Below are 18,559 nucleotides of genomic sequence, written 5' to 3'. Positions count from 1 at the left end.
TTTTTTTTTTTTTTTTAATAGATAGATGCATAAGGCATTTGGCAAGAGATATAATTTATATATCGATGAATCGAGGATCTTGCAAAAGAAAGGGAATTGTGACAATTTTGGAGAAGTAAGTTAGGTTAATTGAAAAAAACATTAATTAATTAGTTATTAAGTCGATGAATTGACTCAATTTTTGGCGAATTTTTTAAATTTGAAACTGAGATATATGTAACAATAATTAATTTTTATTAATAAAAAGCACAGTTTATTGATTTATTATTGCATTAAGTTAAAATTTGCATAAGTTAAAAATTGCGTTTTTTCTGTTAGATATAAGAGAAACGATTTTTATTGCATAGAATAGTAACGATTATAAAAAAATACTAATATTTTTGTCATGAAAATCTTAGTTTAATTTATTTTAACTTTGATAATTATTAAGTACATATAAAAAAGTATAATTTCTGTCGATTTTATTTCTAATAAAAAATATAATGAATGATTTTAATGAATGAATTGTTATTAAAATTTGACAAAAATTCATATAATCTATTCTAAAATAATAAAATAATTACTTTAATTCCATGAAAATCTATCATATAAAAATATCATGTGTATTTGAACTTTAAAAAAAAACTTTAATCTAAAATATCATTAACGATGAGAAATAATTTTTATTGCTGAAATCTGAATATCCAATATTTTTATATGTTATAATCTTCTTTACAAGCTAATATTTTTCAAATCGATTGACACATAAAATCAAAAAGAGAAAAATTTATTTCTTATCTTTTATATCTATATTTTTACAAATAATAATATTTAATAATGAGATTAATTTCTATTTTTTTCCTTTTTATTCATTTAATTCGTTTTTATAATTATAATTTTTATAAATATATTTATATTAACTTGTACATAGTGCAAGGTTTTCTCCTGTATTATATTACACTAAGTTTAATTACGCATAAAAACTGAAATAAGTTTCATGAGAAACACACATTCACTAATAGAAAAATCACATTATATCTTTACATGTGGTCAGTGATATGCAGATGATATGCAGATCATTGGAATTGCAAAGGTTTTTGCAAGTTCGTGACAACTTGAATGTCGATTTTATAAACGATATATAAAGATAACGAGCTCTAACATATTTTACATTTCAACTGTTTTACTATTCATGCATTTATTAATTATCAATTCTCGAGTTTTAACATTGTTTCTAACATTGTTTATATTTTAATTTTTATATATAATACCAATACCACGTTAGTTCATGTTTGATAAAGTTTTCATTTATTGAATATTGCATTAAATTATTTAACAACTCATGTGATAATTAATGATTCCTATAAATTGATAAAAAAAAAAAAGAAAAAATGAAAAAACTCAAGATCGTATTGTAACAATTTATACAAAGTGATAAATTTTATAAAAAATGTTTGTTATCAGAATATTAAATAATACTTATGTTCTACAGTTAATAAACTAATCGATCGAGTTTGAAAAACTGTTGAAATAGCTGAAACTTATAGAAAAATGTTTGAAGAGAGAATTAGCATGCAAGAGGTAGAAAATGGGCACGAAAATCTGACGGTCTGGTATAATGGAGCTCTCACAGAGCGATAAAAAAAGTGTTTCGTTGAATACGTTCTAGAAAACGACCACGCTGAATATACCTTAGAGTATCTACTATATATGTATGTACATACCATATCGGATTTTGAAGTAATAGCATCATATATTGCTTCATAATTGAAAGATTCGTTTTATTAAATTCGATAGAAAATATGTTACAAAAAAATTTTTATACATTAACACATTAATATTTAAAAATTTAACAAAAATTAAAAAAAAGTAAATGAATTTTGATTGGAAAAATATTTTTATTCATATTATGTTTTGACAATTTAAAATAAATAAATTTTCTTTGATAAAAATATTACGTTAATTCTAAATAATTGATTATCAATTGAATATTTTACTAATAATTTCTTGCAAATGTTACAAATTAAAAGAAAATTTCTTAACTTAGCGTGTATAATCTCATCTAAAAAAAAAATTCTTATATCATTCTATTCACTAAATTCATAATATTGTATAATATTTTTTCATCATGGCAATTTTATGAGTAAATGAAAATGTGAGTAAATTCATTAAGTTTAAATAAATTTCATTCATTGAATATCATATTGATATTTATATTATTTTTTATTAATTTCTTATTATTTTAATTATTAATAATTTATTGATAACTTGTTTATTAATATTGCAAAAGAAAATTATCTTTCACAGCGCATATATAATTTCACTGGAGAAATTTTAAATATTAGAGGTGAAGTTTTGCGAAAAATTCATACTTATTTTTCACGATAACAGAAAATGATAAACGTCAAAGGATACCTATTTGGTTTTATCGTATTTCAATAAGCCATGAAAGAAACGACGCAGTGATACCAAATGATGCTATCTGCGAAAGATGGTAATACTCGAATACTCGTATTCGACTACGCCTTTTGTATATGATGAGAATGAAAGAGCTTGGTCCATACTATTAGTTTAGAACTTATTGAAAAAGGATTTCAATGCCAAAGAAAAGAGACATTATCATTATTTGACTTCGTCAGAAAATCTTTGTAATGTTAAACTATTTATTCCATTAAAAATCGAATAATAAAATAATGTACCTTATTATATTATTATAAACAAATAACACAAATAACACGGAGAATTACATAAAAAAAAATTATTTCAAGTAAATATACATAACATATATTGGAAAGAATTTTATTTATTAAAATAGATTTTGATATTCTTAATTATATTCTTATTATAGGAATAAATTAAAATACTTAATAATAATAAATACATCGAGTCTAAAAATTAAATTTACTACTTCGATCAGAAGGGCAAAATTTTTTCTATTCACGATAATTATCGTTTCATTCCACTTATTTAAAGAGGAATACGCGAGGCCAATAATATGCACGCGTTTGTTTTAGCGATTTTATCGATAGCTATACGATAGATATTCGACATTTTTTTTCGTAAGCAATCGGTTCGATCGGTAAGTCGAGCGTATGCATGACTCGCACGCTTTGTTCCTGATGCACGACACAATGGATTCTCCTTTTTTACGAAATAACGACGCAGAACACAAGCATGTACTCGCGCACTCAAACAACTGGCCCCATCAACCGAAACTCACTCATATAGCCCAGCTCCACGGGATACGCGAATTAGCGTGGCTAGGTCAAGGGTGCAATTTGCCCCAGATTAGTTTTGTTCGATGCCAGCTTACTGTCACGCCCTTTCCCCATTGCTCTACTCGTTCTTGAAACATTTCTTTCTCTTCAACTTTGAAATCCTAATTATCCCTACCTATTCAGTTACATTTGCCACGCTTGTATATCGACGCGTTAAATACAAGTAAGAATACCAAGTAAGAAATTATGCTTCCAGATTATGGTTCAAAATATGATCGAATTCTTTTTGTAAAAAATTTTGTGCAATCCATTATCCAAAAATTAGAACCACTAATGTAATTTTTAATAATGTAATATTTTAAAATTTAAATGTTTGAATGAAATTTAATAAAAGTTTTATGTATATATTACGATACATAATATCTTTATATTAACTTTTATTAACTCTTTCGATATGAATTCAATTAGGAATGTCTGGAATTTATTCAAAACATCATATTTATACAACCATCATAAAAAATTCTTGAATTTAATTCTTGAAATTAATTTAAATCGATAAATATTTGAGAAACTCGAAATTTTTTTCTGCCATTAATAATTTTGCTCCTAAAAGTCAGATTAGCCAATATCCATTTTTTCCAAATATTTTAATACTTTTTTATTATATTATATTATATGTTACATTTTAAACAACAAAAATTCGTTAATAATTTCAAATTATAATATGTTGTAATTTTTTTTTTCTTATTGAAAAAAAGATCGAAAGAAAAAAGAATTGGAATTATTCTAGCTTTCAAAATACAAAATTAATAAACAAAAATTTCCTATCCCTAAAAAAATCTAAGAAATAAAATAAATGTGCGACAAATCTGTGAAAATTGGAGAACTCAAATTTTTTTTTTATAGTTTATCAATAAAAATCAAAATCATCAAAATTAATTATGTTTTGATGTAATTGATGTTTGAAAATAAAAGAACTACGATAGTAATATTTTATCGTATGGAAAACAATGGAATGGAAGTCTAGTTTAGCCACATTTAACAAACTTTGGGATCTCGACCGAACACTGCCCAACCGGAATCTAACTTCGATTATTCGAAACACACATGAACACCCGAAAATTGCAAACTTTCGGGATCCCGATTTGAACTCGGATATCAACACACGCTTACTGGATATTAGCATATGCAACAAGTTATGAATTATTATTTTTATCATTATATACAAAACTCGTATAAAAATATAAAATTTTAATAGCATAAGCAAGATGTTATAATATTTTGACTATAAAGATATAAAGTTTCAAATTCGTTAAATCTTTTTTATTTAACAGATAATACGAGTGATTCTTTATTATTTTAATAAAAAGATAAAATAAAGATAAAATATTAAAATATAATACTAATATATAACTGATAATAAATAAATATTAATATATAACTGAATTTAAAAAACAAAATGGTTAAATTAATTTGATATAGAGAAATGTTATTTGAGGCAAATAAAATTAATTTATAGAATTATTATATCTTAATATAATAAATATTTTTAATTAATGTATTTTTAATTAATAATGTAAAATCCACTTAGTGATACGATTATGTTACACGTGATATGTTTTAACAAAATTCTCTTCATTTCTCTTAAGTAATAAGATAACTATCTTAATTTGAGTTTAAGTCACGCGAAATTCATTTTAATCCATTTTCTTTATTCATTTAAATCAAATGATAATATAATAATAATATGATAGTGATAATGATATAATAGATAGATAATGATGAATAATAATAAAATAATAGTACACGATACAATAATTTAATCAGAATAAAAATTATTTCTCTATTATGCTTATTTATATCCATTGAAAAATTAATTTTATTTTTTCTTTTTAAATAATTGTCGAGTATTGTTATAAACTTATTTGCTCACAAATTAATTTTCAATTACATAGTCAATAAATCTTGTTTCGTAGATAATAACAGATATGAAAGAAATTACCTGAAAAGCATTCGTGTATTTAGATCAAATCTTATACTATTAAGAATCATGCAAACAGTTGATTTATTGTTAATAATATGGTATTAAAAAGAAATTGAAGTACAAGCATAGTGAGGATTAATCATACACTAATGTGAATTAAGTATGATCAATCAGATAAATTAATGAAAATGTTTTCCAAAGTACTTACAAACATGTTTTTTAAAATATATCAATACTTTTCTTTCTTAAACATATTTAAATACATGTAATTTAATTTAATCAAGATAATTTCACAATACTTTGTGAAAAAGAAACTGATAATCAAGTAAAAATTAAAAAAGCAAAAAAAAAAAAAATGGAAAAGAACATTTTATAATTATCTATATCTATTATAATATATATAAATTATTATATTATTATATTATTATATTATTTACTAAAAGTAAAATATTTTTTAGTAATTAATTCTTTTTAATTTTAATTTAGATATATATTTTTTTACAAAATTTATAAATTTCAGCTCTTAGTGTTATATTTCCACATTTATCCATTATTTATATACACGTCTTTTTCGAACCATAATTTTCATTCATATAGATATTATACAAAAATTCAACTACAATTAGTTCGTTTTGTACAATTACGTATTTCCACAAGTAAAGAAATGAAAACTATTAAAAATCAAAATTAACAAAAAAAATATATATAGTTATGCAATTAAGAAACAAATCTAATAAAAATGATCTAATAAATATGATCATTTTTTTGCGAATCAGATCCAAAAAACGTGATGAACATTAAAAAAAAATAAGCAAAAAGAAACACGATAACTAGGACATACGTGGGATTAAACTTTTTCGCTACTATAATTTTGATACAAAATCAGCATTGAGCTCAACCTGACAAAAAAGAGGGATTTTTCCCGTGGTAAAACTCTGATCTTTTGATGAACCTTTCACAATGGTACACATTGAAAAAACTGAAGCTAATGACATCCAGTTTCGGGGGCAGACGTTTAATAGTTTATGGGTTATTTGAAGTTGCAATCTCTGTTTTACCCTCTGAAAAAACCAGAGACCACGTTTACAAGAAACGGCCGTTCCATGATAAAAACTTCAGCCCACTGTTCTTTTTCAACTCAGATATCGTTATCCTTTAATTTTGCAAGCGTCGCCATTGTGCAGGGGGACTCATTAAAAAATCATGGCTACATCTTGGGATCTCTCTTTGTCGAAAAAATTCCGATCCACCAGGGGCTAATGCGATTCTCGAAATTCTTCGATCGAAATATTGGATTGACAGCGATTCAGCAACGAGTTTATATCTATCGAAAATATAATATAATGAATATAAAAATTTTCTTTCGAGATAAAACGATAGAACGATAGCGATTCTTAATGTGGCGTGAAAAATTGATTTTTGATAAGAAAGAAATATTGTAAAACGAAATTTAAGATAGTTTATATAGTATACAATTAGACTGAAGATTTGTACATATGCAAAAGGAAAATCAAATATGTGGAAAATTTTTTTCGCTTTTTGACATTTCTTTGAAAAGTATTTGTGATGCGAGCGTTTGCGTCAATCGTCATAGAATAGGACATTTCTATAACGTGTACGTTCGCGTCATCCCGATACTGAATACATTAAACCGTAATTTTCATTTTGAAAGTGTACAAATGATTCATTTGAATTAAAGTTTGATTGTTTATTTCATTGTGAAAAATATAAAAGTACTACGTATTTATAATTAATCTTTTTCTAATTAAGAATAATTATCTCATTCATGCAAACATAAAAATATTTTATCTTCCATTAAGAAAGGATATAATTAAGAATCTAGAAAAAAATACACATCATATGAAAGTTATTAATCGAACTCATAAAGTTTTTAAAAAGTTTTTACAATATTCAATTAATATAGTTTATGAAACACAGATTGATTGTAATGAAATTTCAATTAAATATGAGTAATTCATGAGGAAAAAACATTAAGAATTTTAAGGATCAAGGGAGTAGGAGTGAAAGCGACAGAGTGAAACGCAAGTATGAATGAAAGTGTAGCACGTGCACATGTTGATTGTATAAATTAAATTTATTATAATTCTATTTGTTTTTCATTCATAAAAATGTTTTATAATATCATTGCAGATTTTTATTAAAATTTATGCAGTCAAAATATGCATCTAATACTCGCTTTAGCGATCCATGAATTAACTAATCAATTTTTGAAAATGAAATCTCATTGTGAGTTTCAAGTGTGAATTTGACTAATTTCCTCTCCTTTCAATTAAACTCGTAGAAGCCGCGATATATAAATGTTCAAATTTGGTCCAAACCGCAGACGATATGCAAAATTAAACAGAATGTGTTCACGCATTATATGCAAGTAAATTGTTCAAAAAGCTCGATTGCATTTACATAAAAAAATAAATGTATAACAAACTTTTAAAAATCGAATCATCGACTACAATTCATCGTATCAAAAATAAATAAATAATATGTAAATTTAATAAACAAACTATTAGAAAAGAAAAAGTAAGTTAAAAAGATATCTCGAGTGATCGATCATTTCTGTTCACCTTGTAGAGGTAAAGAAAGATTCAAAATATGAATAATGCCATAAAAAATAAATGTAAGTAACTGTAAATGAAGCAGCATAACTCGAGCATCGCAATACAATTTTCTAGAATTTCATGGAATCCGATTTCGTTTACTCGTTTATATTAATTGGAATGCAATCTTCCATTTGAAATATTCGCTCCAGAAAAATTCCAATACATTTAACCTATCTCGGTCAAGGGAATAAAAGAGTGATTAAAAATAGCATTTATTCGTCTCAGTGGAGAGATATGCCATACACGTATAATATGCATAATATAAATATATAAATTTATAGTCTTTTCTATATAATTATACATATATATAGCAGACAAATAAAATAGTTGTGCTGCGAGACTTTGAAAAGCTAATTTATTTCTTGCTTGATATCGTTTGTTTATTAGAAAAAAATAAAAATAAAAAAATAAAAATAAAAAAAAAATAAAAAAAGAAAAAGAAGGGAGAAAATATTCTGGCCAAGTATCCCCTTTAAAAGAAATTGTTCTCGATAGTAATTGCCTTTCACAGGTACACCGCTTGCATTATCGGAAAACGCAGAGGCCGTCCTTTGAAACGAACGTTCGTTGTAGGTATCTGTTTGCAATTCACCCGTATATGTGTCCTATCAGACCACAGCAGACTGACAAAGCGAATCTCTGGTGTAAAATTTTAAACTTGCTAAGCCCTGTTAATATTTACACAAGAAATTTGGATATACAACGGTGTTATCATAATTTGGAAAATAAGTACACAAGATGATAAAAAAAAAGCTATTTATTATTTTTCTTTTAAGTTCTACTTAGAATGGTAATATATTTACATGAATAGATTTTATAATAATTTATTTTATTTAATAATTATAAATGATGATACATGTATTTATCTTTTGACATGATGCTTTTATAGTAATTATATTTGCAAGCTTTATATTTTAGTTTAATCAAGAAATATTACTTATTCATTATGTTATAAAGAAAAAAAAAGATTTTTAAAAAATTTTTTTTTTATTTTAATCAAAGAAAAAAAGAATAATTTTCTTCGTTAAGTAATTATTGTAATAAAAATCGAAAATTTATGAAAATAAAAATGAAACAATTATGGATAAAATCTTTATTATTTTACTAAACATTTTATTATTTGAATTGAATATTACATTTATCCAGTATAGTGACTTTTTTTAACAATGAAAATAGAATTTAATTTGAAATTAATTTTAGACATTGAAAAGAAATCGAAATTTACTTCGATATTTCCTTTTCAGGAATTTTGAAATCATTCAAGATACTAAAAAAAGAACTTTTATGATACAAACCTCAGAATAAATACTATTTAACTTTTTACATTTCACACAAAAAATTTTTTTTTATAATTAAGCAGATAAAAAAGTATTAAATTTCTAAGTATTTATAATAAAATAATGTATTTTTATATACATAATTATCTCAATTTTGTTGCAAATAAGTGTATTATTAAAATCAGATTAATATTTCCCTCAAAATAATAGAATAATTTATCTAAAAAAAAATCTGTTCCATTATCCAAAGCTTTTCTTATCCAAATACTATTAACTCGGATAAAGGAAGTTTCTTCTGTATATAAAAATATTTTGTTCAAGTTTTATTTTAAAAAAATATAAGATATATTGGCGAATGAACGTAAAATATTCAGAGATATATTACTCTCATATCAAAAAGGATGCATCGTTCTAGAAATCTTTTAACAGCAACAAGAGGCAAACGAATACTCCATTTACCGCATGCACAGCCGTACTCATTAAGCGCGACCAGAGGAACAATGGTGTCTCGAAAAGGAACAAGACTCTCAAGAAATTTTTGCCTTCGTTTTGGTCCCCAAGAAAATTCATTTCCTCCAACCTTGGTGTTTTCTAACCATCTCCACGGACAACCAATATCGGCTGTACGAGAGAAACCACATGACGCTATTAATCTTGAATAATGAACATTTTGAGCAAGCAACGATAGATCACGTGTCAAAATTAGAAATTCGAAAAATGAAGAAATGGTAAATTGTATGTAAATGGCAAATGTATGTATAATTTTCAATTTATGATTCGTATATTGTATTTTTCCAATTTTATCGCCTTAACCATGCAAGATAACATAATTAATTTGTAATATTGTTACAAACGATTAAATATTTTGTAATTTATCGCAGAGTTAATTTAAAGTTAATTTAAAATTTACGAAAAACTTTTTTTATTATGAAATTTGTAAATGTGAATTATTAACGCTGATAAGTAGTAAGTTTTAAATGATAAAATATATTTTTTTTCTTGTTAAAAAATAGAAGAATCATAATAGGAAGAAAAAAAACAAATTTATAGTACTAGAAATTTGTAAAATTTTACTAACAATATTAGTTTAATTAGCTGTAAATGAAAAAATAATGTAAACTGTAAGCTCTTTTGTAATACATAAATATTTCTATCTACAATACATTAGTCCAAGAAAATATTTATTAATACAATTACATTTTTACAAAAATTACAAAAATAAAATTTCCAACTAATATGAAATTGATATTTGTAATAGGAATAATTACGTAAAAAGACAATGATTAATATTTTAGATATCTTATCATAAAGAAAATTAAAGAAATATTAAATTAAAATTTAAATTTTAATTTAAAAATTTAATTAAATCATAATTTAAAACGAGAAAAAATTCAAAATTTTTTTTAATAAAATTCTCTGCTAAAATTCGTTGAACGTTACATCATGATAAACCGAGCATCAAGATCGAGATCGTTTAATAAGTCCTAATAGCGTATTAATGTTAAAGAAAATGTAGGTCAACATTTCTTTCATATCCATTTCAGAACATAATTCAGATTTATAAATACCTCTCCTCGTACCTCTTGCTAAATTGCTCCGTAACTTCATATCTTTAAGCGAAACAGTTCGAAAATTTCGCGTGTACTAAGCACTAGATACTTGCTAGTGAGCGAAGTAAATAACCGAAGATGATTATTCCATAAATACACGTCGTCGCTACTTGATGCAGGAAGATTGGAATCGCTACGAATATCTAGCTGTAAAATGTTATTACTAACAGTGAGATGTTTTTATAAAAATTTTATAAAAAAATAAAATAGATTTAAAATTTATTATCACATGAATTAAATATAATTAATTTAATCATACGTAAATGTTAGATTGAAATATTTCTAATGGAATTTGAAAAAATTTTGTGAAAAATAAATATTCTTTGAAATTAATATTATTTATTTCATTAAACAATGCTTTATTTTGCAATATTTTCTGCAAATCTTTTTTGAATCTTTTTTTATATTAATAATAGACATTTAAATAAATTGAAATTTTTTTCTTTAAGTAAATAAATTAAGGATAATTTAAAAACATTAAAATTTAAAAACAATAAAAATAATTACTTTATTTTCATGTTTTCTTTAGAAATTTCGATCTATAGGTTGAAAATAATTGATTTATAAGCTCAAAAAAAAAAAAATTAGATCAGATAATAAAAAAAAAAGTTTAAAAAAATAATTAAATACATATCAAATATCCATTTGAATAAATTTGATAGTATCATATATATATATATATATATATAATTTTATTATTATCATTCAATACAGATACAAATACAATTTAACTTAGGTGATTCTTCGACTAGATAGGAATCTGACGATACCATGTGATATTTTGTGCTGATAAGCAATATTGAAACGATATTAAAAAAGAGTTTGTAATTGAGTATCGCTCTCTATCTTCGAATCTATTATCTTTTAGCTTTGCAAATTTGCATTAGGAATATAATGAGTATACATTTAAGATAAAAGGATAAGGATAAAATTTTTTTGTACTGTTTATGATACTTAATGGCGAATAAAATGTTCGTTTTACGTGAAATAGTGTTTTAGATAAATTAAAATTTGAATTTTATTAATAAATTTTTTAATAATATATAATTGCTTTACTTTTAACAAATTCTTATTAATAATAATTTAAGTAATATCGATAATTAAATAATAATTAAATAATAATAATTTAAAGAAGAAAATTAATTAATATTTATATGAATATCATTTCATCTATTTATTGTAAAATCTCAATGAATATAGGAGATTGAAAGAAAATATATCATAATTAAATAAAAATAGAAATAATATTTAAATTTAATCAATGGAAAATATGTTTTAGAAAACAAGAAATTAAAATTTTAAATTAAAATTAAATCTTTGTAGCATTAAAATTAATTTGACAGAAATTGTACATATTTAGAGGCAGTATTAGAAATATAATAAATTTAAATAATTCTCAATATTAAATTAATCATATAATTTTAATAATATTTGAATATTATTACAATATTTATTAAAAATATAACTTCTATATTATATTGCAATAAAATTTTATTTGAGTTTATTATAACTTATTTTTTGAATATTCTGACAATTTAAAAAAATTTTTAAATTTCCATTGCAAGGTTGAAAATATTTTCAAGCTTTTAAAACCTAATTTCCTTTATAACATATTATAGAGTTATACGCTATACATACTTTTTTATATACATACTTTTTATATATACATACTTTTTTAATTATGCAGTTCTCACCGAATTTTATACATAGAATATAAGTAGTTGCAATTTAACATTTCAAAAGCGAGTTTAAAACGCGAGCAATTTTTATTTTGCTTTTTTTCTATTTTTCATTTTTTAAAATGTCAAATATTATACGAGTTATTATTTTAATCATTAAGAATAGAAAATTTTTAATTATATATATATTATATGTCTTCGTTTTATGATTTTTGTATTTGATTTTTAATTATATATCTTTCCTTTAATTGAAAGTAGGATATAACATATACAGTATAAAGTTATAAATATACTCACCATTGTGTCATATAACGCGTGCTAATAATGAAGACAGGAGAAGTAGTGCGATTAGCTTCGGTGCCATTTAGGCTGCTGTCTGTCCCATTTATCTCCATTTCACTAGACGAAAAATTGCGGTGGCAGTAACTTTCAAAACCACTGACACCTTCACTTTAATAACCAATCACCTCTTGAGCATTCTGAAAAGAATACAATAATTATTGTAGTATATTTTATTTTTAAATCAAATATTTCAAATAATTTTGTATTTTTAATATTTTTAATCTTCATTTTAATATTCATAATATATTTTATAATTAAAAAAAGATTAAAGAAAGATTAAAGATTATATCAATATCCAAAAATAGCATTATTAAATTTTCAATTTTAATTCTCTTTATTTCTCTCTTTTTCTCTCTCTTAATAATAATTCTTAAATTTTAAATGTAAATCCTTAACAAATATTCTATTTTTAACAAAAATCCTTAATAATAATTATGAAAAATAGATATAAAATTTTATACTGGATACTTGGACACTTGGATTAATATATATAATATATAAGATAGTATTATAAGTTAAATAGTAAATATATCTTTTTTCAATGAATATATTTTTTGATTATATTTTCTTTGTTAAAGAAAATATATTATAAAAAAATGCTTTTATCATAAATAATTAATAAAGAATTCATAAAAAAGAATTTTTCTTTTTATAAAATTTGATACTCGAAGAATTAATTAACTGCAAATTAGTAGATATATCTTGCAAGTAAGCTTATATTACAAGAATTAATTCAGTCGCATTATTCTTTACATGAAATAATTTTCGTGAACAGGATTATAATAGGTCAGGCTAATTGGAATTATTTCAAATAGTAGAGAGAAATATCTCTTTTAGCAATGGCTTGTCCCCAAGAGCAAATATATAAACCAGATAAAGACACCGAATTGAAATGAATTCGTTTGCGAATGCTATTGAAATCGCTGCATCCTTTTATTATTGATTTTCATCTAAATTGATATTCATTTATGTTGAAAGGAATGTTTGAAGATTGAAGACTATTCGACTTTATAATTTACTAAAAGAATAATATTTAGGTCCCATGTTAGAAATAGAAATAAAATATAATTCATGTTTTTTTAAAAAAAATTATTTAACATTGTTATTTTAAGCAGAATTTTTTTTAATATTATTAATATATTATAAATAATATTGAATATAATTTTTGACCTAAATTAATTTAAATGTAAGTTAATTAAGTATAATTATTTAAATATAATTATTCCTATGATTAAAAATAATATATAAAAATTCAAGATTATTAAATTTATATATATAATTGCTTATAAAATAGATTTACATATAAATAAATAAAGAAAAATAAAATTTGTATATATCTGTATTAAATATTAATATATTACATATATATCAAATAAAAAAATCGCTTAAATAAAATATATTCAAAAAAATTTATATAAATACTTTTTCATCATGCAATTGTTTTTGCAATAGAATCGTAAATTAAATTTTTGCATTCATGTGACACGCGACAATTGTGCATTTCATTCTCTTGACCTTCGTAATTTTCTGTAATGTGAAAAAAAATTTATTGTAGAGATTGACCACATTATTCTAAATTATATCAAAGCATGAAATTATAATATATACAAAACTATAATATATAACAAAAACACTTAAATTTTCGTCATTTTTCAATAAGCAATCTCATAAATATTTTCTATATTATTTTAATAAAAAATTTGTTTTTCATATACATTAAAATTTGACAAAAAAATATTCCGTATAACTATTGTTATTATATTACTTTCACAATATTTTAATCTTATAATAAAGATGAATGAATTTATATGTATATATTTTATATGTATCACAATGGAATATATGTATGATAATTCTATTCTTTCAAGAAAATACCCATTTTAATTTAACCCCCATTTATTTGACTCACACGATTCTTTTCAATCTTGCTTAATATGCTTTTTACATTTATATTGTAATACAATGTTCAAATATTTTTTTTAAATATTTATTATATTTTCTTTAAACAATAGATATTTTCTTCAAACAAATGTTCCATTTGAATTGATATTATAATCTAAAATTTAAAAATATTTCGGACAATGATTGAATGGTTTTACTTTTTTCTTATTATTAGTAAAAATATATAAAATATTAATACATATGTGAAGATTAATTTTTTTTTAATGAAAATATATATTTTTATATTAACAAAAAAATTAATAAGTTATTTATAGTAATTATTTATTTAAAAAATATCTTTTATATTTCTATTTAAACAAGTTAAATTATAATATATTGTAAATATAAATATTATATATACAAATTATAATATATTATATATATTATATCTTGTATAATTATTCAATTTTTATTTGAAAAATTTTCCAGTACAGCATGACTTCCAACCTTTGGATTGTAACTTCCAAGAAAATCGAAGATTTTTTCAAGTTATTTTTACATGTAATTATTTAATAATATAGAAAACTTTAAAATAGAAATTTTCAGCGTTTAAATTTATTTCAATACAATTATTTAAAAATACAATAAATATAAACAATTCACTATAAAAAATTCACAATTCACGAAAAAAATCTTAAAAACTCTCATGACATAGATATATTAAATATACACGTATTATTCTTTCTACAGATTTTCAATATTTGTTTTTAATTCCCGTCGTATTGTATATTTATTTAACCTATTATAAAAAAAATAAAATTTTATACAATTATAAAAAAGAAAAAATCTAGCAAATACTTTGGCTATTACAAAATAGAATTGTATCTCAAAAAACATTAGGCAATATATATAATACTGATGACTGATAACAAAATATTCAGATCGATTAAATGACATATCCTATAATCACCAATATCATCAACAACACAAAAGTTAGCATTTTGTCATTTATTTTATTATCCTAGAAACACTTTTTTCTCCCTATCAGTTTGTGCAAAAAACTCTTCCACCTTCCCTCCCCCTGCAGTTATTATTCACGTCATTTCCTTAAGTAACACCTTTCCCCCCTTCCCTCCCCAGTATTTTTCCATTTTCAAAGAACATATCTCTCCCTGGGCCCTTTCTTATCCTACCAACTTTTAACCCTCGATGTATTTCCACGTCTCATTTTGCATCACTAGTCAAACATGAGAAGTATCGTGGACCTCAATCTAACCGTATGTCTTATCTGTGCACACGTCACGTTCGTTCGGATGCGAGTCAACGATACAGGATACTTTTTTTTTTCCTTTCTCTCCCCCTTACAGATCGCAACTGCGGTGTTTGGGCACGGGGTCAAATGAGTTTTCGTGGCACATGTCGTACCTCTGTGTGCGAGCAATGTGAAACGGACGAGAGATAATGAAAATGGAACAGAGAGAAGAACCGAGCCACGATTCTCAGCTACGGAAAGTGAGAAGAGCCTGACATGTAGGAAATTTCGAGGAATATGTAGTTTAATGACGTAAAGCCACAACCATCCCGATGGGGTGGGTCAAATTAGAATGATCCTAGAAACGAGTCTTTATATCTGTAGAGAATATTTAAGCGGAAAAACTTGTAATTATATTTCGTATGTCCAATTATTTCGTATATAAATATGTGAGATGTTATTTATGAAATTTAAATTTTTTGATGATTTTTGATTGAATTTATATTAAAGCAAATTGACATTTCGTTTAAATTTTTATTTCGATTGTGAATACAATATTGATTAAAATATCTAAATATTTGAAACAAAATTTCATTTTTGAATTTCGAGATGATTTTTTTATCTTTTATTGATAAATTTACTTGATTTAACATTTATGGATTCAATAACATTTATGGAATCAATTATATAATAAAAAAACTTCATAAATATCCTAGAAAGTTTGCCAGATTTTTGAGAAATTATAACAAAAAAAAAATGATTGCTCATAAAAGATGTAAAAAGTTAATGAGAATAATAATATATAATATTTGAATGTTTTACAATATTTAAAAATAATTCTTGATCTTTAGATTTCATCAATAAAACTTAAAAGATAAAATAAATGAAATTTCATTCCTTAAAAGATATTGTTTCCATAATTTCTTTTGATGATCTCTTAAAAATTAAATAATTCTATAAATTTTTTTTAATTATCAAAAATTATGAATAACATAAGAAAACTATTTCTTGTTAAACAATCATCATTCAATTATCTAATCTGCAAAGTTTCAATTTACTAAAAAATTACTAAAAAATACTAATACAATTATAACAAAAATTTTCTTAATTATCAAAAATTATAAACAATACAAAAAGACTTTCGTTCTTATTATTTACTTTATTAAATAATTATCATTCAATTGTTTATTTCAATTATTTACTGCAAAGCTTCACTTCAATAAAAACTGATACACCAATACATTTGTAACGAATATTGTTGACAATGTTAAACTTCCCACGAATTATTGATCAATAGATTAAAATGTTATTCCAAATATCTGTTAGTTACGCGTGAAACCTTCACTATGAATACGCGAAACATGTAGACATCGAGATCTATACATGCGCAACGAATCATTCTGAACAATTGAACCGACGAATCAGATAACGATCGCATATCGACAGTCGGTAATTCGTTCGTATTTATTGTTATTTCAAATGATACGAGCAGCAATCATTAGATCAGCTCGAAAATCCATGAACAATCCTGGCTTTTTCCTCTTATCTTGCTTTTTCCCTGTCTATGAATTTCAAACAATTTGTTAATCCTTGTTTTCTACGCAGTTAGGGATCCCTAGATTCTTTGCATTTTATTTTATAGCGTGTATTACTATGTGCATATTGCTCGATACCACTCATCGATTACCGATTAACAGTTTCTTCGATGTAACTTCAAGATATATGTAGATTTACGTGAAAAATGGATTTTCGATTAAATGTAGTTTATTCCAACCCTCGATGGTATGAATTATGCATAAGCATAAATTAAATAAAACGTTCTACCCTTGGAATTAAATAGCAATAAAAAGTATCGTATAAATTAAATACCATTTAAATTGTTTTGTGAATCGATTTAAATGTTCCTTTTTTTTTTTTAATTGTGTGGGAAGAATAAAAAGTGGAAATCAATTAGATAATGACCAGATTTTTCAGAGAAGTATTTGTTCAATCTGGATGAATTGAATTTTATTATTAAGATGATTAGATTTAATTATTTTGATTTATATCAATAATAATCATTTTTATTTTTTTTTAGAAAAACTAATTCTGCAAAAATTATCAGTAATTATATTAGAGAAAAACAATAATTAAAATATATCATTGAATAAGTTTTTTGTTATAAATCCAATTCAATTATTCATAATAAATATTCCTCACTAATAATATCTTTTATATTTACTTTATTATAAATTGATTATACAATTTATTCCAATAATAATAGTGAATATTAACAATTATAAAACAATGAAATTATTGTCGTAATATCAACTATCTGATATTCATCTTCATCGGTAATTAATCAATTCCTAAGGCAAATCCGAAATTTCCGATATTAATGGAGAAGTAGGAACGAAATTATCAAAGATCTTGTATTAATCGATGATATATTAGACATGACAGATTCCTTATTATCTTGTCACATACAATTTCCAGACAATGGATAAATAAGAGACAATTTAGCTTTGCAAAAATCGTGAAAAGTGTTTGTTATTTGGTTTGAGAAAAGGAAGTTGCCACTTCCAGTCAGCTGATTGAATATCCTTCTGTAGCGGAGATGAAAGTCGTTGCAGCTTGGAATTAGATCGATATATAACTATACAAATATATTTTCTCCAAGGAGGAAAAAATTGTCGATAAACCTAGTTTGACGCTTTTTCCCTTCCTGTTGGCTTTAATG

The 18,559-nt window shown here is 23.6% G+C and overlaps 1 protein-coding gene across 1 annotated transcript in view; it reads right to left on the bottom strand.

Moving 5' to 3' along the window:
• The window catches only part of LOC102679133 (muscarinic acetylcholine receptor gar-2), a 59,210-nt gene that overhangs the window by 29,306 nt on the left and 11,345 nt on the right, over nucleotides 1-18,559 (bottom strand). Inside the window, exon 2 of the mRNA XM_006623203.2 lies at nucleotides 12,663-12,844. Coding sequence (XP_006623266.1) covers nucleotides 12,663-12,760 — 98 coding nt within the window. The 5' untranslated portion in view covers nucleotides 12,761-12,844. The remainder of the gene's footprint in view (nucleotides 1-12,662; nucleotides 12,845-18,559) is intronic.

This window comes from Apis dorsata, unplaced genomic scaffold (genome assembly GCF_000469605.1).
Source record: "Apis dorsata unplaced genomic scaffold, Apis dorsata 1.3 scaffold_840, whole genome shotgun sequence".
In the NCBI taxonomy this organism is placed as follows: domain Eukaryota; kingdom Metazoa; phylum Arthropoda; class Insecta; order Hymenoptera; family Apidae; genus Apis; species Apis dorsata.
This window is presented reverse-complemented; position numbering and strand designations above follow the sequence as displayed.